Genomic DNA, 25,533 nt, shown 5'->3' on the forward strand with positions numbered 1-25,533 from the left:
GGAGCAGTTAGAAGCTAATCGTCTAGATATGGGGATACTTGGTTCTTTTGTAAAAATCAAAGAAGGCACAGAAGCCACTGCAAGACATACCAAGTTTAATATGAACAATAAAAAAGACTTTGTCGGATGAAAAAACACACAAGAACAGAGTATTTCAAAGCCTTTCTGTGAAGTCACATGACCAGTAGTTGTTTTCTTAAAGTTACAAAGTACAATTTGACTAACGTTATAAAAAAACTAAAACTGCCTGATCCCGGAGCCATCTGAATAAAAAGCATCTAGATAAAAGCAATTATAACAGTTATTACTGTTTGTTTGTCTTTCGGCTTTTCCTGGTTAGGGGTCGCCAAAGTGGAACTCTGGTCCGCTAATAACTGACAGTGGATTTTTACGATGCTGAGTTGCCAGTCTGATGCCCAACCTTCAAAGAAGGCACACCCATTCACATACACACCTACCTGCATGTCATTAGACGTCACTTGACCATGGGAAGGACATGCAGACTCCACAGAGAAGGTGCTCCAGCCGAGAATCAAACAGGAGAACCTGTTGCTGAGAGGTGACAATGCTAACCGCTGCACCACCGTGGCCCAGTTATTACTAAAACTATCAATACACTTCAACAAATAAACCCATTTATCATTGATAGCCTTTAAGTTTAAGAAACAAGTAACAGAAGAAAGTTCATTCTGACCTGGGCTGCTGTTTGCATTAAAATGAAGCTGCCACATTAACTTTTTCTTTTTCAGCAGCAACCCCCAAGGTCCCCCTCGTGGTTCAATTCTACATGTTCAAGCACTGTGAGTTTAAATTCATGTTCTGGGCAAGACATAAGGTGCTTAGACAATGCATTATTTTTACTTTTGTTCCGTATTGCATATACATGTTAGTAAATTCTGTCTTTTAATATACGTTCAGACTTTCCAACACAGAAACTTTCGCAGCCTTAACATAGGGCAAAATAAATTACCCCTTTTGACATACAATTCCACCTACCCTTGACTTTAACGGATTCCCCATTTACTACAAAGGTGTTACTACAATAAATGTTTCTGCAGTGTGTGTGATTACATTTAAACATACAGTAAGTGTATCTCTCATTGTTTTCCTTGATGGTGAATTCACAAATATTCTTAAAACTATTTCTGTAAATAACTAAGAGGCTGTTGCCAAGTTTTTCCTTGACATCTTTATTTTCATTAAAAATACTTTGTTTTTTATTCAAGACCCACTTGATGTAGTTGTAGTCTACAAAAAATGTAGTGACAAAACTAGCCTTGTAGTTTGGTTTCTCACCCATGTTCAAGGGATGGTGTAAACCACCAGTTATAATGTTCCCTTGTGTCCTAAAATCTTCCCCATTAAGAATAGGGGTGAAGTAGTTGTTGCTGCTTTTCATCACCACTTCATTTATAGAGCAGTCAATAAAATTTTCAGGATAGCCCCTTTTTAAAAATATTTATTTTAAGTTGTTGCACTCATCCAGAAAGTCAGAAAAAAATGAAACCATATGTACTGCTCTAACAAATTGGCCTTTTACTACAGCTTTTTTCTGTGCTACAGAATGTGAGCTGGAATAGTGCAAAAATGAATTAGAGTAAGTCGGTTTCCTATACATTTTGGAAATAATTTACAATTTTCTTGCTCTTAATAATCTTTTACTAATTTTACATCCAGGCAAGAAATTTCATCAACACCTATGTCATGAGTAAACTTCAATAATTCTGTGGTGTTGTTTAAATATTCTAGGAACAGGGGAATATTACTGATGTCCTTCTTCCTTGCAATAAAGATATCATTCAGTTACCTCATATAGAGGTACCATGATTCTTTATACATACTGTTCAGGACAAAATTGTTTTCCCATTCTGTCATAACTACAGTGGCATATAGGGAACCACACGCAGATCCCAAGGCCACCTCTTTCTCTTGAAGAAAAAAATGATCTTTAAATAGATGTAATTATTCTGTAGTACCAATTCTAAAAGATCAACCAGCATATTAATCCTATCCTGGGGTAAAGCACTATTGTTGCAAAGAAATTCTGTAAACCACTGGACCCCAATGGTGTGGGGAATCATAGTAAACAAATCTTTCACATCAATGGTTAAAAACTCAAGACCTTCAGTGAACTCAAGATTATTGCACTGGCTCAAAAAAATCCCAAGAGTCCTTATACACATACTTAACATTTTGCACTATGCCTTTACAACAAAAATCCAAGTACTTTGTCAAAGGGGAAGTAATGGAACATCTAGCGTCCAGAATGGGACACACTGGTAGATTTTCCTTGTCTTTATGAATTCTTGGTACCTCAGATATTGTGGGTACCTTGGAGTGTTTCATATACAAAAAACTGTATTCTTGAATAGTGATCTGTACTTGTGTCAACATGTCACACAATGCTGCATATATTTAGCATACTCAATATTTAACTCATTTTGCAAAACTTGTCTGTAAGTGTCTTCAAACAAAATGCTGTACATCTTGTTAACATAAACAATACTGTTCATAAGTACAAGCCCTCCCCCCTTGTCCGGTTTCATGATCCCAATATAGGCTTTCAAACATCAAAGTTAATTCCTCCCTCGTAATATTAGAACCTACAAAAGCTGTTTTCTCATTGAAACAAGCTCTCCGATCGAACATGCAGATTTTTCAAACACACTTAACAAGGGATGGAGGGCAGTTATATATGCTGGAAAGTAGCAGCAGTTGTATTTTGATGATACAAGGGGAAGCTCCTGCATTGAAAAGAGAGGCTAAGAACTCTAAAATATTATCAATAGAAGCAGAAAAGGGATCAATATCCCTTTCATGAGCCCAAATGGTAAATCTTTTCCATTTACGATTATATACTTTCCATGTGGAAGGTTTATGAGAAGCTAGGAGAATTTGGCATACTGGGGAAAAAAGGTTAAGATGCCTGACCACTAGTGGAACTGGAGGAACCATGGTGTCAGCTTAAGGTTCAGAATATCTGGTTGAACTAGCCCATCTGGATGGGACAGAAGATCTGGCACTGGGTCCAGAGTCCATGGTCGTTGAATTAGATAAGGCCAAAGAAAGGGGAACCATATCTGTTGAGGCCAAAATGGAGCAATGAGGACTACTTTGCTCTTCAACCTGAGTGCTTTCTGTAAAAATTTTGGGATTAGAGGTTTCAGGGGAAAGGCATACAGGAGACCAGTAGGCCAAGTGTTGAGAAGACTGTCTCTTGGTGACTTCCCAGAGAGGGAATCAGGGCAAAGTAGTTGCTGCACTTGTTGTTTAGAGGAGAGGTGAACAAGTCGCAGCAAGGCTGGCCCCACTGACAGAAAATCTTTTCCGTCACTTTTGGATTGACAGACCACTTATACGGCTAGAGAATACATCTGCTCAGTTTGTCTGCTATTACATTGGAACTTCCTGGAATGCGTGTTGCTATCAGAAAGCCGTTGGAAGAGATCACCCACTGTCAAAATCTGAGTGCTTCTCGACAATGGGGATAAGATTTGGTTCCTCCATGTTTGTTGATGTACCAAACTGTGATATGTTGTCTGTTTGAATCACAATTGTTCCCACAGGAAGAGCAGTTTGAAATGCTTGCAATGCTAAAAGCATTGCTCTTAGCTCCAGAACATTGATATGCAAGTTGACCTCTGTAGGAGACCAAGTGCCTTGGACAGCCTTTCCCAGAAAATGCCTCCCCCACCCCATCTGGGAGGCGACTGTGGTTACTATGGCCTTGGTCTCTGGAAGAATGAAGGGGCGACTCAGAAGAATTTCTTCGGCGTGAATCCACCAAGGTAGACCCTTTCTGCAATGATTGGTGTTCAGAATCTGGTCCGATATGGGCTGATATAGTATAGACTATTGAAAAACTAGCAGCCATTGTAGAATTCTCATGTGAAATCTAGCTAGGGAAACTAGAGCTACTGTTGTTGCCATAAAACTAGGTGAGCAGGAACCTTCTTCCTGTGTATTATTTTTTGAACCTGGGCTATGATTTTTTGAAGTCTCACTGGGGAAAGGGATGCTATGGTTGTTGTTGTATTCAGCAATACCCCTATAAACTCCAAACTCTGAACTGGAGAAAGTTGGGATTTTTCTTAGTTGACACATATTACTAAGTATGCACAGGTCTGGAGAACATAATCCCTTGCTTCTATCAGTCGATGCCTGGCCGCAGCAGTAATGAGCCAGTCGTTCAAGTACGGAAACACCCAGAATCCTTGCAGTCTCAAGTGAGCTGCTACTCCTGCCATACATTTGGTGAACACCCTGCAGGCTGTGGTGAGACCAAAGGGTAGTGCCATGAATTTGTAATGACTGGCTCCCAGCCGGAAGAGGAGGAACTTTCTGGAGCGCTTGTCCATTTTTATATGGTAATATGCATCCTGAAGATCTATCGAACACATCCAGTCATCCTTTCTTAAAAAATGGAACAACAGACTGTACCGTGACCATCCCGAATTTCACTTGTTGAACTGATTTGTTCAATACACTGAGATCCAAAACTGGTCTCCAGTCCCCTGTCTTTTTTGGCACTAAAAAGAATTTAGAGTAAATTCTGGATCCTCTCTGGTCTGGTGGGACATCTTGGATGACTCTTCTTGTCTAGCAGTTTTTAAATTTCTAGAACTGCTAATTCCCCTCTGACTGGGTAGAACATCAGGGATTTTTTTTTTGCATATGGGGAGAAGATGGGAAAAGAGTATGGTATAACCCCTGGATATGATTTGTTGCACCCAATAATCTGTTGTTATATTTAGCCAGGCATTTAGGTGCAAGGATAAGCATTCCCCGAATGCCTCCAGAGGAAGACACTCAGGCCTCCTTTCAGGAACACTGAAAGGAATTACCTGGGAAGGAGTCACTGAAGCCCTGGTTCTGTGGACCACTTCTGCCTCGTGGATGGCATCTTCCATTGTAGTTCACCCTCTGCCCCTGGGGGAATTGCCTCCACGTGTGTCCTGGAAAGGCTCTTGAGAATTTATGAACCACAACTTTCCACTGCTCTTCTGATTCCCAGAAAAGGATCTTTGGGGGGGGGGGGGCTGGAAAAACAAACACACAGAGCAGAAAGGGTCTTACCATCTTTCTCACACCTGGATAATGTCTCTCTAACTTCTGGGCCAAACAAAGATGATCCGTCTAAAGATGCATTGACGAATTAAGACTTAAATGGTTCCATAAAGTCACATAGGCACATCCAGGCATGTCTCCTTATGGCTACACCTGAACCTGCCACTCTGGAGGTCCCTTCAGCTGCATGCACAATGAGCCTCATGGACGAGTTTAACACAGACGCAAGGGTGACCAACTGGGAAGCAACCTTCTTTTGGAGTCCCTCTGTAACAGCTCCAGCCAGGCTGTCCAACAACTCCTTGATCAGATCCCTTTGAAGTCTGGGAAATGTGCCAGGAAATACAAAGACCTTAAGGTGAAGGTCGATGAAACATAACTCGCTTCCCAAATCTATCCATTGCCCGAGACTCTCTGTTGGGTGGATGGATAGACTTGAACTCTCCTTAGCGAGTTCCTTTTTCATAGTGGCTGCTAAGACCATGGCATCTATGGTTAAACCTTTAGCCCAGAATTGTATATCCTCAGGTGCACATAAAATGTTGTCCAGTCTACTGGGGATGGGTTCAATAGTGTCTGCAGCGTTCCAAGCCCACTGAGAAATCAACTAAATGAGTTCGCCAGTGGGTGGAGTCACCCAAGAGGTAGACAGGTGAGTACCAAAAGCCTGCATGTAAACTGATTCACTGAGAAAAGAGTTTTGGGACTTCCAGTCACCCCTCCATTTCAGAATTTCTAGGCTGTCTCCAAAGGACCTTGGGGACCCTTCCCCTTCATGAAAATCAGTGTCTTCCATGATCAGTTCCTGTGGGGAGTCTATGTGCTTCCTCTTGCACTTCTTCTTCTGTAAGGAATCTCCTCAGAAGGATAGTCTGGAGAGGCATCAGAAGATGGCAGAATCTGTATCTGAGATTCCCGAGGTTTCAGTACTCACTGCCCCACTGGACAGACAGGTCAAATAACAGGTATCTGCTCCAAGGAGGAAGGGGCCAAATGAGTTGCTGTAAGAGACAAGGCCCTCTCCACTGCCTTAAAGGTTGACCCTCCAGAGAGGGAAGGGAGATGGAACTGAGATAGACTGTCTCGGAACAGTGGTCACTCCCCGCTCAAAAGAAACAGCCCCTGAGACGAAAGCCAGAGCTGAACTGAACCATGATGAAGTTCCAAGGTACAGAGAAGGCTCTGAAAAAATTGCAGTCGACTCCTGCCCCTTGGAGGTGACAGGACAGATATGGCCCTGGTAGGTCTCTGACTCCAAAATAACAGAAGAACTCGGGGCAATAACCAGTTCTGAAGAGATAGAGAGATCTCTGGAGCTGTAAACTCTGAAGCTACGGAGGAGGTCAGAGTAGGAGTGGTTAGAGAAGTGAATGAAGGTTCAGCTCCTCAGCCAATAAGGGCCGAAGCCAAAGGGAGTCCTGTGAAACCTCTCTTCCACAAAACTTTATTCACCAGTCTCTCCACGTCGAGTTCTGTAAGGCTTTTGGTGGAACGGACTGACAACAGAGAGGGTGATTTAGGTCTTTGAAGAAAAACCTCTGGTAACTCACCCACAAAGGGGTCAATACATGGGGAGTAACAAGTCCTGGGTAGAGCTTCTCTTGCCCTATAGCTTTAGTCTGCACCAAAGTAGTCAGCATCGACACAGAACCAGAAGGCAAATTTTCTTGTGCTGAAGCCATTGGCGTCAAGGGTTTTGATGTAAGAATGGTGGTCGGTGCCAGTGATTTTCCTGGTACTGAAGTCTTACAGTCAGAGTACTTCAACTCTGAGCAAGTTTTAGGAGCCAAGGATCTATGCTTCTTAGCTGTCGGTGTCGAAGGGGAGGATGGTGCTGACAAAGTCCTCTTTTTACCCTTCTCCAAATAGGACGATGAAGAAGGGGAAGAAATATCCATTTTATTTTTGTCTACAGCAGATATCGCCTCTCCAAAGGTAGAAGGAATCAAGCCTTTCAAAATCAGCTTGTTTCTCCTCTCTACAGGAGGATAAAATCATGGCAAATACTGCAATCCTCTATAAATGCACAAGACACAGACAATACACACATAAAATATATAAATCAGAAAGAGGCATCTTATGGCTGCACTTATGGCATTTTTTGAAACCAGAAGGGGCCTTAGTTTTCTCAGCCATAATAAAAAAGGGGGCTGGAATCACACACATACAACACTCATGTGAAAGAGAGATAGATAAAACTCTCAACAAGAAAAGGCAGAAGGAAGGCAGACTTTTTTATGTGAGAAAACGGAGAAAAGAAAGAAAGAAAAGAATTATCAACGATGATAGTTAAAAAGTACAGTGAAGTGTACGGAAGAAAGCTATCAACAATGATAGCAGAGAATACACTGGAGTGTACAGAAAGGGGACAGCAATCACTAATTAAAGGGCAGAGGAACAGCAAAATGGAATAAACACCAACAAAGAGAAGACGTTTGAAAAGTAGAAGAAAAACAGGAAAAAACTATTCTAAAAAGCAAAACTATGCTCAAGAGCTCTGGTGAATGCATCTGTCTGGAACAGTGGCAAATGAGATCTGAGGTAATTGGGAGACAGGGATTATGGGTAAAGGTGAAGCCTCAGAGTTTTTCGTCAACACAAGCTTTAGTAATGGCCAAGTCCGTTCCCATGTCAGAACCAAACCCATATGTCAAGGATAAAATGAAAATTGACAACATCAGATGCAAAATTAATGCATTGTCTAAGCACCTTAAATCTTGCCCAGAACATGAATTTAAATTCACAGTGTTTGAACAAGTAGAAATGAACTACAGGGAGGGGGGGACTTTGGAGGTTGCTGCTGGAAAAGTTAATGTGTAGCTTCATTTTAATGCAAGCAGCAGCCCAAGTCTGAATGAACTTTCTTCTATTACATGTTTGCTTAAACTTAAAGCTTACTGTACATCAATATATGTGTATATACCTTTAAGAAGCTATCTAAGGGCTTGCACAAGTGTATAAATACTGAGCACATGCGAGCTTGACTCCCATTCTGTAGTTAGCTGTTGAGATATAAGCATGTATGTATGTAAGCTCTGTCTGTTCACTAGTTCATTCATATTTAATGATGCTGCTATCCATCCTGATGCGTCTATGTATTAAGCATCAGAATGAAACCCCAAGCCTTCTTGTTATATGTGTTAGAGACGAATGAGCAACACCTATCAATGATAAATGAGTTTATTTTTGAAGTGTATTGATAGTTTTAGTAATGACCATTAAAAAATAGCTTTTATCTAGATGTTTTTATTCAGATGGCTCTGGGATCAGGCAGTTTTAGTTTTTTTTTTTTTTTTTTTTAACAGTAGTCAAGTGGAACATTGTAACTTTAAGAAAACTACTGATCATGTGACTTCATACAGTGGATTTTAAATACTTTGTTCTTGAGTGGTTTTTCATCTGAAGAAGTCTTCTTACTGTATAAAGATGAAAGCACTTGTCTGTTTATATTTTATATTAAACTCTGTGTGTCTTGCAGTGGCTTCCGTGCCTTCTTTGATTTTTAACTTTGGTTTTTGGATCCTTTGTAGCCTGAGATTGGCTGTCACAGCTGCTATTATCTTGGTGAGTACCTGGGGTGGCTGCAGTGAGACAGAATGACAGCTCCCTGAACTGGTAATGACTGGCACCTAGCTGGAAATGGATGAATCCCCCTGGATTGCCACTGGATCTTGATATGACAGTAGGTGTCCTGGAGATCGATACAGCACAATCAATCATCTCTCCTCAGGACAGCTAGAATGGACTATAATGTGACCATCTTGAATTCTGTCTGTTTTACAAACTGATTCAGATTGCTGACATACAAAATTGGTCCTAAGTCCCCTGTCTTTTCTGGTACTAAAAAAAACTTTGAATAGCCTCTGGATCCTAGTTGGTCTTGGGAAACCAGATGGATGACTCATGTCCAGCAACGTTGTAACTTCTATTGCTGCGGATTTCAAATGATTGGCTGGAGTATTGGGAATCTTTTGTTTTGTCTTTGGAGTTTCCAAAAAGGGTACTGTATAACCTCTGGTAAGGATACTTAGCACCAAAGAATCGGAAGTTATATTCTGCCAGGCTAAATAGTGTAAGGAGACTGCCTCCAGAATGCAACAGTTGGACAACCATTCAGGGATGCTGATAAGGTTGCTCAGTGAATGGCCCATGGAAACCTTGGTTTTGTGGACTGCTTCTGCCTTGTGGACAATGTCCCATGCAATTGCCTCTGCTCCTGCCTCTGGGAGGCCTATCCCCAGAAGTGTCTTGGTGAAAACATTGAGTCTTTTTGAATCACATTTTTCTTCCCTCTCTTTGATTCTTGGAGAAGGATCTCTGAGGAGTTTAAAAATTGATTCCTATGGTAGTTAAGGTCTTACTATCCTACTCATTCTTGGTAAATGTATTCTTGACTTTTGGTCCAAATAAAGAAAAGCTATCATAAAAGGCATTTATGGAGGATGTTTTAAGGCTTTCTGCAAAGTCACAGAACCACATCCAGGCATGATGTTGCATGGTAATACCTGCACTGCCTGCTCAGGCTGCATCATCTGTTGCATTAGATAGCAGTCTCATAGCAACATTCAGTGATGACTGTAAGGTAGACAACTAGGTATCCACAGTTTTTTTAGGATATCCGACAGTAAGTTACCCACCAGGGAATTTGAGAGTTCCTTAATCAAATCCCTCTGGAAACAAGTTGGGAGAGCCAAACAGTTCAGCGCACAAACAGTCGCTGATGCATATGTCCATTTCCCCACTCTGTCCAATGCCACAGACTCTCTATTAGCGAAATGAACAGATGAACTCTCTTCATGCAGTTCCATTTTTGTGGCTGCTGCTACCAATATGGCATCTACAGGGGGACCCTTAGCCCAGTGTTTTCTTTCTTTAGGGCAACTCCAATTCTGTCCAGTTTCTTTGAAATGGGCTATGCCACATCAGGTTCCTTCCAGGCTTTGTGAATAATGAGATCAACTAAGGCATCAGTAGGAGGGACCACCCAGGATGTTGAAGGGCCAGACCCAAAGGCTTTGAGAAACACCAACTCATTACAAGAAGGAGCTTCAGTGGACCATCCACCCTCTGTTTCATCAACTTGAGGATGTCTCCAGGGGAGACATCTTTGGGCGGGGAGACCCTGGGAACCTTCTTCCTCATCTAAGTCGGTGTCTTCAGTGACAGACTCAGGAGAGGAGTCAATATGCTTCCTCTTACAAGTCCTCTTCCAGGGAATGTGCCATGAGACTCCTGGGGAGGACACATTGGAATCACATGTGGGACTTGAATGCCGAGTAGTCTCAAAGCCTAAAAGATCTCTCTATACCTATCTACCAGAATATGAGACACAGAAGCCATCTTCAGCATGAGTCTGGGTGGAGCCAAACTCTGAGCATGCATCAGTCATCTTGCTTCAGCCAAGGCTCTCTCCAGAACCTCAAAAGCCAATTCAGCCAATGGAACTGAAGAAGGGCCATGTAAATTGGAAATATCAGACACTCTCTTGATTCCAAGGGCTGAATGCTCTGAGGAGGACATTGGAACCAAGCTGTTCAATGCTGAAACCCTGAGGGGCAAGGACAGCTCTGAAAACCTTGGGTAGACTCCACCATTGGAGCTCCAGTATCGACGGTCTGGCTCTGGGACTCTGCTTGACCCAAGTGCATTGGAGTCAAGTGAGTGAGGGAAGATTGCATTGCTGCTTTTTGAAGTAGATTGTTTAGCTCATGAATTACCATCTTATTTTGACAGGGTGCAACATCTTAAATAGTAAGAGCTGGCAGTGGTAGTGTTTTTGAAAAGGGAATTGGATAGCCACTGTATATAATTTCCTTCATCCAACTATGCCCTGCCAATCACTGGGATGCAAAGAAAGGTGACCCCTGACTGCCTGGGGGGGGGGGGGGGGAGTCAGGCAGCTTTTCAGGGATTCTGCGGCCTGTTTCCAAGGAAAGGTCTGTAGAATCACAGTACTTTTAGTCCACCTCTGCCCCTATGGAACAGGCTGGTACAGAACCCAACATGTCTTTGGGGAGCTCTACCTCCACACTGCTTAAACAGGGGCTGTTGTGATTTTCTGAACCATATTTTTTTTCTCCCTTTTGGTTCCAAGCACAGGACCAGCAAGAGGCCGAGAAAGTCTGACAGCAGTGAGCATCTTGCCTTCCTGCTCACTTTGTTGCAACCTATCATTTACCTTTGGTCCAGATAAGGTGAAGCCATCACACGGGGCATTGTCAAAGGTTGCTGTGAAGAGTTCCACAAATCCAGCTAGCCCAGGCCAGACCTGTCACCTCACTGCAATGCCTGATTTCTCTGTTCTCATAGCTCCATCTGCAGCATTGTGTAACAATCACATGGAGATCATGGCAATGGAAATCACTGTAGCCATTTTTGACTCCACTTGTTTAAGTGTGACTCCAGAGGCCTAGGTGATTCATAACCCCATACTCCTTCTCAGGAAGGTGAATCATCTGGGAATATGCTGGGGCCCTCTCTCTTAGTGGCAGCCAAAACAACAATGCAATCTATCCACACAAGGTCCCTTGTTCCATTAAGGCCTGTCTTTAGGTGGCCTGAGGTTTTATCTGTTTTTCAGGGAATAGCTTCTACTATGTCAGGTTCCTTACAAACATGCTGGCAAACCAGGTCATCCATTTTATTGAGAGTTGGGAATGCCCAAGCTGTTGGTGGGGCAGATCAGAAGGCCTCCTGGAGGATTTCTTCATCAGGGAAGGTGAGGTCAGAGGTCCAGTATTTCTTCTGCCTCATTATTTCTAGGATTTCCCCGAATGTGAAGTCTTTTGGAGGAGACTAGTTAGAAGTCTAGGAGGAATCTTGACCAATGGATGGGAGATTGCAGATATACCCCAGGGATTACTTCAGTGTCACTGCTTGACAGAGGCACAGCAAAATGATAGGCATAGTTTTTATTCAAACTAAAGGGGTGGCGAAAGCCACATAACTATGGGCTAGGCTTATAAATGCCCTTGGGCAGATAGCCTAGTATGAACCTATGAACCTATGAAGTCTTTTGGAGGGGACTAGTTAAAACTCCTTCTTCAAGATCCATGTCTGGGAGAGGGGACTGTGATGGAGAGTTACATGCTTCCTCTTAAATATCCTCGTTGTGAGACTGCTTGAAGAGGAGTAATCTAAGTATACCATTTGGGCTTCAAGGGAACTTCCAATGCAAGGTATTGTTGCAAGGAAAATGAATGGCCAAAGAAACCATGTTGGCTAAGGGCAGGGCTGCCATAGTAAATGCCTGTTCCATCACTGAAAACCTAGAGAGTTTTCCTCAGGACCATCTCTCCTGTCTCAACAGTTAATGCTGAAAATGTTGGTGCCAAGTGTGTTGGATTTATGATCCCTGTCAACACTAAGGTCAATGCCATAGTCACAATGCTGACAATACCTAGCATAAAGCTTAGGGCTGATATCAACAAGACAGTCTTCAACACCAAGGTGATGAATGCTGACTATGTCAACACCGACAACATAACTAAGAGGGTCAGGGTTGATCTCTGCACTGAAGTACCAGTGCTGACAACTTTGGGTCTAGTGACTCTTGGTGTTAATATCATGAATGCTGAGGGAGTCAACACAGTGAAAATTTCAGTCACTGATGAAGGTAACAGCGTTAACTCCATTGGTGGTCCCACTACTCTCACTTTCAAAAACAGATTCAGGGTAGGAACCAAACAGGTGAAGTGTATGGGCTCATTTCTGGCAGGCCTAGAAAACAGAAGGGGCCATGATGACACCAAGCTCCAGCTAGGCCTTTAGAAAGGCCATCAACATTTTCTCGCTAAATGACAGGGCAGATACAGGTCTCTAATGAAAGTACTTAGACAGTTTTTGCTCTGAGGAGAAGCCACCCAGTCTTCTCCTTGGAGAAGAGTTGAGAGAACCTGAACAGCGCAAATCCAATGAAGCAGTTACTGCTGGCAGCAAGGGTGCCTTGGAAAATCCTGGTTTTGGTAAAGAAGCAACTTTAATTTACAGACCTTAGGTGAAGACACATCAGCCTCCTCCAGTCTCCTTTTCTCTTTTTTTTCCTTCTTGGGCCTAATATCATCTTACTTATGTGTCTCACATTTTAAAATGCTCCTTAGAGTTAACTTATTTCTTTAGTCTAATAAGGTATGTTGCCTGAAATTTTTACAAATGATGCAGTCTGCATTCAAATATTCTGGCCCCAGGCAAACAACACATATTTTGTGTTCTCTCTAAGTAGAAAACATGTGCCCACATCGTTTACACTTAGAAAAGACAGAGGTCTGTTCCTTTATCCAGCACATAAAGACAACAAGCAAAATTTAAACTTTTCCTTCAAAAAGCAAGCAGTTATTCTTGTTAGCTATGTAATCCAAAAATAAATTGGAGATTACATTTGTTCTGAAGCATTAACATTAAACATAGCTCTGAAATGTGATTATTATCAAAATTGGAAAACGGTGCAAATGCTAATATCAACAATATTAAATTTGTTGATGAATTTTAGTTCAACAAAGAGAGGGAAGGAAACACTAAAAATAGGACAGGACGAGAGAGCAACCTAAGCGGGAGTAGAGAGTGACAAAAATGGAAAAAAAGAAGCTATGTTCTTACCATAACATTCCATCTGTGTTGTTGATCTTCATTCATTCATTACTGCTGGGTATCGGTTCTGTCCTCGAGAAACCCAGTCAGCCATTATAATAAGCTCACGCCAGCCAGAAAAAACTATTGAGCTAAGCTTACCCATAGTGTCCCTCTCTCTATCACCTCAGATTGAGTTTGCCCATAAGAAAGAAAAGAGAAAGTGGAGGCTTTATCTGAGCAAATTCCCTATTATAAGGTAGGACCAAATCAGAACGTCCAGGAGTCTTTCGGAGGGGGATGGCGGGTGGGAGGTAATGCATGAATGAAGATCAACAACACAGATAGAACGTTATGATTTTGGTAATCTTCATTCATTCATTACTGATGGGACAGTCCCTAGCTACTTTATTTCCTGGGAGGCCCTATGGAAGGATATTCCTGAGCACCATTGAACCAAAGGAGGCTCTCCCTGGAGACCAAATCCAATTTGTAATGCGTGATAAAGGTATGAGGAGTGGCTCATGTTGCTGCTGCACAAATGTCATCCATGGAAGCTCTAGCATGGAAGGCAACAGATGTTGCGACTGATCTGGTTGAATGCTTTTTGACCTTGTAAGGTAGAAGAGCTTTGTTTTGTTGCTAAATAAAGCAAATGCAATCTCTCAACCATTTGGATAGAGTCACTTTGGAAACAGATCTTCCCAATTTTGGTCCTGAGAATGATACAAATAATTGGTCAGATTTTCGTAATAATTTAGTCCTGTCCAAGTAGAATCGCAATTGTCTATGCACATCAAGTAAATGTAGTGAATATTCCCCTTTGTTAGAAAAAAAAAAAACGGAAAGAAATCTGGCAGATCAATTGTTTGATTGACAGTGAAATCAGAAATAACTTTGGATAAGAAGGTGGGATTAGTCCGGAGTGATACTCTTGTCTTTATGGAAAACCATGTAAGGACGTTTTATGCACAAGGCTTGTAGTTCAGATAGTTATCTTGTTGAGGTAATAGCTACCAAGAATACTTTTCCAGGATAAAAATTTTATATCACAAGTGGCAGTAGGTTCGAACGGAGGATGAGTCAAAGACTGTAGAACTAGTGTCAAATTCCAGGGTTCGATTGGCTCTTTGAAGGGTGGTCTAATATGCGTGACACCCTTCAAAAAGATTTTACAGAGACAGTGAGAAATCAAGGACAAGTCCTGGAAGCCATTGTGGAAGTTAGAGATAGCTGCCAAGTTGACTCGAATAGCTGAAGCTGCTGCTCCTGAATGGAGGATGTTTGATAAATAGTCCAATACCAAAGTAAGAAGGGCTGAAAATGGATCTGTTACCTTCTCTTGGGACCAAATTATGAATCGTTTCCACTTGCTGAGATAAAGATTTCTGGTGGATAGTTTATGTGAAGCCAGAAGAATGTGACGTACAGGGAAGGATAGGTTATTTTGTCTGGCAATTACTGGAAGTGGAGGAACCAAGCTCTCAGCTTGAGGCTTGATATGTTTGGAAGAATAAACCCTTGTGGGTGTGACAGCAATTCCGGAGATGGATCCAGAATCCATGGTTGATGTACTACGTGAGGCCAAATGAAGGGAAACCAAACTTGTCGGGGCCATTAGGGTGCAACGAGGATTACCCTGCTTCTTAACCAAAGGGCCTTCTTTAGAAATTGTGGGATGAGGGGAAGGGGAGGGAAAGCATAAAGAAGTCCCATGGGCTAATCATGTACTACAGCATCCCTTGGGGACTTCCCCTTTCAGAGAAATTCGGGCAAACTAGCTGCTGCATTTGTGGTTTGCTGGGGATGCGAACAGATCACAGCAAGGCTGGCCCCAGCGACTGAAGATCTTCTCCACTATGATAGGATTGAGGGAACACTCATGAGGCAGGAGAATGCATCTGCTCAGTTTGTCTGCAATCACGTTGAAATGTGCATTGCTATCAGAAAGTGGTTGGAAGCTATCACCCAAATTCTCACGGCCTCTCGACACAACAGGTAGGACTTGGTTCCCCCTTGTTTGTTGATATACTAGACCACTGACATGTTGTTGGACTGGCTAGCAATTGTCCCTGATGGGAGGACCGACTGGAATGCTTGCAATGCTAGAAGCACTGCCCTCAGTTCTAGAACACCGATATGCAGGGTGGCCTCCATGGGTGACCAAGTGCCTTGGACTGTCTTTCCCTGGAAATGCCTCCCACCCCATTAGGGAAGCGTCCAGGGTCACTATGGCCTTAGGCTGAGAGGGGGAGAAAGGATGACTCCATAGGTCCTTTTCTGGCTTCATCCACTAAAATAATTCTTGTTTGTATCGATTTGTTATGTGGATCTGAAAGGACATAGGATGAGTCAAGGGGGACACATTGGTTTACAAAGTCCATTGAACATGTAGGAGAAACAGACACATTTAGGTTTTGTAAAACAAAATTGAAAACTGTCACACACCTCATTGCTGGTTGTGACATATTAATGGCAGAAGGACTGTATACTGAAAGGTATAATAATGTGGCAAGACTGCTGCACTGGGGATTGTGCAAACATGGGGTTGAAGTGGCTGAAAAACACTGGAAACATGAGCCACAAAGCATCATAGAAAAAGATGAAGTCTACATCACATGGGATCATCCATTGCCAACAGTTCAAAAGACAGATGCTAGAAAGCCAGATATAGTGGTCCAGGAAAAGAAGACAAAAGTAGCATTGATCATTGAAATCACCAAGACTGAGTTTTGAAAGTTCCCCCTATGAATTCCTGAGTTTGAGAAGGAGTTAACTTGCATTTCTCCTCGTTTATGGAGATCCCTAAGGATCCCTAAGGATTTTGCTAGCTTTAGGGTGTAATATAAGAAGCTTGGTGGTGGTGGTAAGGAGCCAATCGTCTAAATACAGAAACACCCAGAATGCTTGCAGTCTCAAGTGAGCTGTTACCACTGCCATGCATTTGGTGAACACTCTGGGGGCCGTAGAGAGACCAAAGGGCAGCGATCGGAATTGGTAGTGATTGGCTCCCAGCCGAAAGTGGAGGAATCTTCTGGAGCCTTTGTCCATTTTTATGTGGTAATACACATCCTGAAGATCTACTGAGCACATTCAATCATCTTTCTCTAGAAAAGGTGGTATAGACTGAACCGTGACCATCCAGAAATTTGTTTGTTTGACAAATTTGTTTAGGATGCTGAGCTCCAAGATTGGCAGCCAGTCCCCTGTCTTTTTTGGCACTAAAAAGAACCTTGAGTAAAATCCGGATCCTTTGTGGTCTGGTGGGACTGCTTGGATGACTCTTTTTAGGAGCAGCTTTTGTATTTCTTGAGCTGCTGCTTCCCTTTGACTGGGGGGAACATCAGGAATATGCTTTAACGGTCTTGGGTAAAGACTGAAAGGTATGTGATAACCTCTGGCAATTATCATCTGCACCCAAAAATCTGTGGTTATCATTTGCCAGGCAAAGCGGTGCAGAGAAAATCATCCACCGACTGCTTCCAGAGGTAAGCAACTGGGCTGCTCTTCAGAAGCACTGATAGGACTGTCCAACGAAAGAATCTCTGGATCCCCGATTACTCAGACCCCCCCCTCTGCCTCTGTAGGGCGCCTTCCTCTGCCCCGGGGGGTAAACTCACCACATGTGTCACGGAAAAGACCCTGGGACTTCTTGTTCCACATCTTTCCACTCCTCTGATTCCAAGAGTAGGATCAATTGGGGGGGTGCACTCCCACAGCAGACATGGTCTTACCATCCTTTTCACACCTGGCTAAGGTGTCTTTTACCTTTGGGCCAAAAAGAGAAGAGGCCTCCACTGGAGCATTGAGAAAGGAAGACTTAAAAGGAGCCGCAAAACTGCATAGGTGCATCCAAGCGTGACGCCTCATGACAACGCCTGCACCTGCTGCTCCAGCCGCCCCTACAGTAGTATGAGAAATCAACTGCATGGATGAGTTAGATATAGATTCCGGGGTGGCAAGCTATGAGGCAACTTTGTCTTGTATCTCATCAGAAACTGCTCCTGCTAAGGTTCCTGTGTGTTCCGAGAGTAAGTCTCTCTGGAGCCAGGTAAAGTGTGCCAAGTAATTCAAGGACGGAATGGCAAAGGTTGATGAAGAATACACCCCCTTCCCTAGCCTGTCTATTGCCCGAGACTCCCTGTTTGGGGGATAGACAGTAGAGCTCTCCTCAGCGAGCTCCTTCTTAGTGGTTGCCACCACCACCATAGTGTCTACTGGTAAGCCTTTGGACCAATGTGGGTTGTCCTCTGGTGGAGAAAGAATTTTGTCTGGCCTCTGGAGGATAGGTTCAACGGTGTCAGGATTCCTCCAAACGCACTGCAGAATGAGCTGAACTCAGGGTCACCCAAGAAGTAGAGAGTTGAGCATAGAAAGTCTGCAAGAATACAGACTCTTCAGTGGAAGGGTTGGTGGGCTTCCAGTCTCCCCGCTGCTTTACAATTTCCAGTATGTCTCCAAAGGAGACATCCTCAGGGGGCAACCATGGGGACCCTTCCCCTTCATCGTAGTCTGTATCTTTGGTAAGGGATTCCTCAGGGGAATCCACGTGCTTCCTCTTGCACAATCTCTTACATGCTACCTCCTCAGCAGGGACATCTGAGGAGGACTCTGAAGAGTGGGTACCTTGTGGAAGGGTATCTTGAGGTTCCCATGCTTGATGTTCTAGAGTAGCGGACTGTGTCAGCTGTGGTTCAGAGGACAGACATATATGGGTTTATGGCGCCAAAGGAACCAGCTGTGAGCCTGCAGAGGCAAGTGCCCTCTCCATGACCTGGAAAGTGAGCCCACCTGAAGAGGGGTGGGGAGCCCAGAACTGAGAAAGACAACCTCAGAACCAGGGTCACACCCTGCTCCAACAACGCCATGCCAAAGAAAGGAGCCACAAGAGGACTCAGTACCACCAAGACAACAGTAACCATAGTAGATGGCACCATAGAAAAATCAGGTGCCGTACTAAGGGTCATGGTGCTGACAGCCCAATCACGATCCCGAGGATGGCCTGGCTCTGGCTGAACCGATGGCCATAGGGTAGGCTCCGGGGTCATGGTAAGGTCTAGCAATGGAATCGAAGAAGCTGGAACCGGGATAGGTGTTGGTGTTGAGGGATCCAATACCTCCAAAGAGGTCGAAGGAGGAATATATGTTGGGAGTCTGTGGAAACAATTCCTCAGCTCCGGGTGGAAGGGAGGATTTGGAAGGAGTTGGGATTCCTCTGGCTGCCAGGAGCTGATCCACGAGTCTCACCAGATCGAATTCCAAAAGGCTCATGGAGGAGCAGGTTGCATCCCCGAGGGAGAATCAGGGTGCTCTAAGGGACAGCACTGTTGTCCAAAAAAAGGATCTGCTGATGGGGAATATCAGATCCAAGGGAGTATTTCACCTTTCGGCACTGTGGTCAAAGGACCAGTAAGTTTTATGGGGGGGGGGACCTGAGTTGGAAGTACTATTTTTGGTGCCAAAAGGGAGATTGGTACTGTAGCAGAAATTAAAGTTTTGGATGTTCAGTAGTCATGATCAGTACTGTAGTAGGTGCTTGAGGCACTGGTGCCGAGGACGGTACAGTAGTAAATAGCTGAGGTCCTGGAACCGAGGACAGCTGCGTAGAAGGAGTTTGAGGCCCTGGTGTCGAGGTTGCTGATGACAATTTAGGAACTTTTGTCTTCAGTTCTGCAGATTTAACTTATTTTGAGTCACTGATGTGGAGAGGAAGGTACAGATTGGCTCCTCTTTTTATGTTCCTTTTTAGGAGGGGTTGAGCCCTCCATCTCAGATATAACCTCAGAGAAAGGAGTTTTTAGGAGACCTTTAAGGATCAATTTATGTTTTCTTTTAGTCAAGGTATTGGCGCTAAAGCCCTTACATATCTTGCATTGGGGTTGAACAGATAGATGCGGCACCCCAAGACAGTAAACATAGGACAAATGATTATCCAAATTCGGCATTTTCCTGCTACATTGGCTGCACTGTTTAAAGCCTGTTGTTGACTTTTTATCAGTCATCTTTAGTTATAAAGCAAAAAGTTTGTCTGACAGTTGTATAATTCCAAGCAATCAGGAAATACAAACTCACACAGTCAAGAAAAGAAGGAGTTTTTTTTATCAACAATGGTAGAAGAAAGTACCCAACGGGTAAAGAGAGAAAAAGAGAAAAGGGGAAGGGGATACCAACAATGGTATGAAAGTTACCTCAGAGGTAAGGGAAGGCCTGTACCAGCAATGGTACAAAGAATACCAAACCTTGGTAAGATTTAAGAAAGGGAGTACTCAAACAGATAAGCAAACACTAAACGATTATTAATGAATTATAAATTCATGAGGAAAAAACAAGAAAAAAGTTTTAAGAAGTAAAAATGAATAATGACTTAGCTTGAGAGCTGGCCTGACACGTCTTGATAGTATACGCAGCAAACAAAATCTGAGGGGATAGAGAGAGGGGCACTATGGGTAAGCTTAACTCGAGCATTTTGTTTGCTGGCACGAGCTTGTTATAATGGCCAACTAGATTCTGAGTACAGAACCGATACCCATCAGTAGTGAATGAATGAAGATTAACAACATCAGATGTGATTTTTGGCTTCAAAATAGGGAAGGAAAGAAACTATAAGGATATACTAAAAATGTAAATTCTGAGGAAACAGGTGACTTATCTGCCATGAGACTATCAAAAATGAGTTTAAATACTAAAGCTGCCCAAGCAGCAGAAGATCCTAGTATTGCTTATAGAAGCAGCAATGAAATCTGGAGGACTGCATGCTGGGAGGAAGGAAGGAGCTCAGGTTTACAGGAGCTTGTGAAACATTTCTGAGAAAAGGTACTTGAGCAGTCCAAGCAGTAATATAGCAAAGGTGGGGAAAAAGGGGTAATTGCACCTGGTGCAAAGAGCTAGGGGCGCAATCGAGAGTTCCTCCATTTTAATCTTTTTTTCTGTACTGAAATGTTGGTATAGAAAGGCACTTCATTTATTTTTTTTTTTATTTTTGCTATTCAGTTAGAGAGGAGGGGGAGAGGATTTGTAGGAAGTCTACTGGGAATAACCAGTTGGCTTTCTACAAAGCCAAAAATCATTTTTTTTTATTGTCGAAAAGTGGAGGGGGTTGAGTGGATTTGTAGAAAGTTGATTGGCAAAGACCAATCAGCTTTCCAAAAAGGAAGGGAGGATGGCATAATGGTTAAGGTGTTTACCTTACGAACACAAAGTGCAGGGTTTGATTCTCACATGGGGTAATTGGCTAGGCTTGAAATGGCCCACAATGGTAGTTAGCCTAGTACTAATCTATGAACCTATCTATGAACCTATGAAAAAGCCAAAGTCCTTTTTTTAGTTTTTTTGCTCTTCACTTGTCTAAGGAGGTGAGGTGGTATTTCAGGGTCTGACACTAGGTGATAAATGAGACAGCTATGGATCTGAGTCTAAGGATTACTGTGGCTGGACTGGATTATACCACAAACACAACAATTATTATTGAAAATAATAATTACAACTGGTGACCTTAAAACAGGTTGTATTAAAGCACTGCTGTAAATGAACCTTGTTCCATACAGTCCTGCTTCTTCAAATAGTTATTAGATAGATAACAGTTAGAAAAAATACATGAAATGAAAGGAAATGCTGCAAGCAAGTCAAGTAATAAAATTAACAGTTTATTCTACTTACGTCATAAGAGACTTGGGTTTATTTCCTAAAGCTATTTTCTCCAGATAACAGGACAAATATGAAAGCAATGACATGAGGAAGTCATCCAGTTGCTGGCTCCTAATAGCAAGAAAAATAGACATCACATTACTAAAATAGTTACAATGACAATTAGATAATAAGACTTCAGAAGCATTACTAAAAATGTGATTAGATGTTAGATAGACTATTATGTCTCTTCCACCTTTTTCTCTAATATTTTGAGTGTGTTCTTGTACTTGTATGACCCTTTTCTCTCCCTTTTTTTCCCTCTCTCTGTGCACCAAGATCTTTTATTACAACTCAAAAACTCTGGAAACAGTGCTTGTATCTACTGCTAAACCATCTTCCAGGCAATATCCTATATACCAGTTCTAATGTTATGCCTAATTAGGCAATAAGAAACACTTATCATGGCTAGATATGAAGGGAAAACAAAATGTGCCACAAGGTCGGTGTGTGTGTGTGTGTGTGTGTGTGTGTGTGTGTGTGTGTGTGTGTGTGTGTGTGTGTGTGTGTGTGTGTGTGAAGGGAGTACTGCTGATACTTTCAGTCTAAGAATCGCTGCTGGTTCAGTCCACAGTAGGTCACATCACACACATTTCCCACCACTACCATGCTGCTATATAGCAGAAGTATATCACCAACCAGCAACACAGAAGAAATGTCATCACTATGGAAATTTCATCAGAGTTAAATAAACAATGGAAAGAGGTGTTGGTGGCACCTTTAACACCCTAGTGTTTGTATACATCAAGTTACTAATACAATAAAAGGAGGCTATGAACAGCTCATTTATTTTAGAATGCAGAAATAACTGTGCTTATGACCCAAATGGTATTTGAGAAAGCTTTTATTCCTCCCCTGCTGCTGATGAGGTAACCTTGTTAGATGTTGGCTAGAAATATGCCCACCTATTACTTTCCTTATGGCATTTATTAGGAGAGGATGAAATAATACTGCATAATGCATACCTGGGAAAGTACACTTGTGTAAGTAATGTTACCGTAACAGTAGATGTCCTAATAGATTACTACTGCAGTAGCCTAAGCTACATGGGTCCTACTGCTACCAGCCAAAGTATGTAGAATCCTTTTTTCCTGGTTCTGAAGGCATGGACAGAACACTAGGAGAATGATGGCCTGATTCAAAGTAAACTCTGAAACAACCCTGGGCATGAATAAGGGATTTGTTCTTAATGACACCCTATCCCCATGGAAGATCAGACAGAGGTCACCTACAATGGGGGCTTGCAGATGTCAGAGCAATGAGAACAATCTTCCATGCAATAAACCTTAAATCTGCTTGATGTACAGGTTCAAATGGAGATGTGGTTAACTTCACCGGCAGAAAGGTTAAGATCTCAGGAAGGATAGCAACAATAAAAATAATGAGTACAATATAAACACCCAACCCAAACTGGAGTACCATGAAAAATGCCAACAAGTTACCAAGTTTAAATGATGCCGTTTCTGTCTAGAATTTTAAAGCTGAGATCAGAGAAGTTATACTATTTTTAAATACATTTTTATTAAGAAGTGATGTTATGCTCTATCTCTAGACATTCTAACTATATTGCTGTGTCAACTTTTTTCCCTCTGCCAACTTAGCCCCTCCTCTCACCCCCTCACAGAATAAACTTGCATCACACCTCTTCACCTTAACACTCACCAGCCTCCACACTTGAGCTCTCACTTCCCCAACTTTCCACTCTCCTTAATCACCTTACCACCTAAACTCTACACACCCCTAACATGTCTTTCACCCTTTTCTCCATACCTCTTCTTCTTCTTCTCCTACCCTACCTCTCTTCCTACCACATCCCAATCAGTCCACTAAATCTTTCACCCATCTCCAGTCACAACACTCCAAACCTACAAACCCAGTACTCGTTCATCATATCTCCATCACTATTCCTTACTACCAACTAAAATGGCTTGAGTTCCCCCACCAACTATTACTCCTCTCTCAACCTCTTATCATTCACTCCATCCTCAACAAACCATTTGCTTGTCCAGCCATCTCCTCACACAGCATTCTTTATACACCCTCCAGAACTCTTAGGAGCTCAGACCAAAAACTCTTGGAAATATATAAGCTCAAAAGATCAGTAGGACAAAAATTTCAGAAATAAGGTATGGGCCACGTGGTGTTCCACTAAATCTCCTCAAGCTCAACAAATTTCAGCAACTTAGGAATGAGATTAAAAGAGCCATTTTACTGGATAAAAAAAAAAAAAAAACTACTACTACTTCCATCTTCAGAACAGAAACGAAAAATACCCTCAACCACACCTACTCCCTCAGCCTCCACTGATAAACCATCGGAGGATGTTGCTAATAACTTTAATAATTTTTTCACTGAGACTAACTAGGCCCTAGCCAATCAACTACCTATGTGTTCCTCTAACTAACAGTTTACCATTCCCAGTACTCAATTCTCCTTTAGCCTCCTTCCAGTCTCTGCATCCATTATCTGCTCCCTAATCAAAAAACTAAAACCCACAACCCCATCTGCTGACCATCTCCCTGCTTAGTACCTGAAAAAAGCTGCAAACATCATAGCATATCCCATTTCCGTTCTAATCGACCATAGCATATCAGAAGCTACAGTCCCATCTCTCTGGAAAACTTCTCATGTCATACCTCTCCATAAAGATGGTAGCTCTACCGAACTTTCCAATTATAGGCCTATAGCTATCTTATCACCACTGGCTAAAATTATGGAAAAGTGCATCCATAAGCTATTTCTGCACTATCTAATCCAGAACCATCTACTGGCAAAATCTCAACATGGCTTTTGACCATATCATAGTACCACCACAGCCCTTCTGACCTTCTCTGATGCTATTAACTATAACAGAAACAACAATAGACCATCCTCAGCCCTTTTTCTAGACCTCTCAAAGGCTTTTGATATGGTTAACCACCAACTACTTACTTCCACCTTAAAAGCAATTTCCTTAGACAATCATTCTATCCAGTGGTTCCAATCATATCTCTGCAATAGACAAGCCATCCTACTGCAAAATAAACTATCCAGCATCCTTCCCAATACCCTTGAAGTCCCCCCAGGGATCTATTCTGGGTCCTCTTTTGTTTTCCATTTTTATCAATGACCTCCTCCATTTGACCATTCCAAATTCAGTACGCAGATGACTCTACTTTAATCTGCTCAGCCACCTCCCAACCAATATTGCAGACACTAACTCAAAATACCTTTAATATAGTCGAAAACTGGCTTTCTACCGAACTCTCCAATTATAGGCCTATAGCTATCTTATCACCACTGGCTAAAATTATGGAAAAGTGTATCCATAAGCTGTTTCTGTCAACTAATTTTAAATCCAAACAAAACTAAGCTCCTACTTTTTTATCCCACCCAAAGATCCTCTGTTTTAACCTTCTCTATAAAATCAAATAATGGTACCACAATATCTCCCGATATGTGCACAAAACTTCTTGGAGTTTTGGTTGATAACAGTCTCAAATTTGATAAGTTTGTCAAACAAACTATTAAAACCATTCACAAAAAACTTGGTACATTATATAGGAGTAAACCTTTTTCTTACCCAAGCTGCTAGAATAGCCATAGCCCATTCTCATCTACTCTCTACCCTTTTCTATGCCTCCCCTCTACTTACCAACTTAAACAAATGTGATCTTAATAAACTCTCCACCTGTTATAACCACATAGCTAGATTTGCCACTGGTATGCCTTACAGAACACATCACTGTAAGCACCTAAGCTATCTGGGCTGGCTAGAGTTGCCCAGCCTATTAAAGTACAACCAACTAACAATGGCTCACAAAGTACTTAACCAACCAGACAATATTCCTGCTCTTAAAAATATTATTTACCCCCACTGTAACTTTAGACCACTTCACTCATCTAATAGACTGGTAGTCCAAACTGCTAAATCCAAAAACATTGCGGGTGACTTTGTTTGCCAATTTTGTTGGTAAAACTTGGAACTCATTGCCTGATGACATCACTCGAGAGACCTCCCTAACACAATTTAAGAAAAGTCTCAAGCAGTATCTTAATAAACATTGGCTATGCTCTTGCTCTAAACTTGACTATATCTCTGGTAATACCTGTGTATTTATACTATGTAATGTGTTTTTATTAAGTGTGCTACATCTCAACTCTTTGACTGTATAACTCGAATGTCTCTACTGAGCTTGTAAACTTTAAATGTATATGTTTTGTTATGCTTATTTTTGT

At 42.2% G+C, this 25,533-nt stretch overlaps 1 protein-coding gene across 4 annotated transcripts in view; it reads right to left on the bottom strand.

Moving 5' to 3' along the window:
* PPP1R36 (protein phosphatase 1 regulatory subunit 36) overlaps window positions 1-25,533 on the bottom strand; it is a 1,152,634-nt gene that overhangs the window by 880,387 nt on the left and 246,714 nt on the right. For all 4 annotated transcript variants that reach the window (XM_044074376.1, XM_044074378.1, XM_044074377.1 and 1 more), the window contains one exon: window positions 21,289-21,387. In XM_044074376.1, the coding sequence (XP_043930311.1) occupies window positions 21,289-21,387 (99 nt within the window). The remainder of the gene's footprint in view (window positions 1-21,288; window positions 21,388-25,533) is intronic.

The sequence above is a fragment of the Protopterus annectens genome, chromosome 6.part0 (genome assembly GCF_019279795.1).
Source record: "Protopterus annectens isolate FY-2018-M chromosome 6.part0, PAN1.0, whole genome shotgun sequence".
Lineage (NCBI taxonomy): Eukaryota > Metazoa > Chordata > Ceratodontiformes > Protopteridae > Protopterus > Protopterus annectens.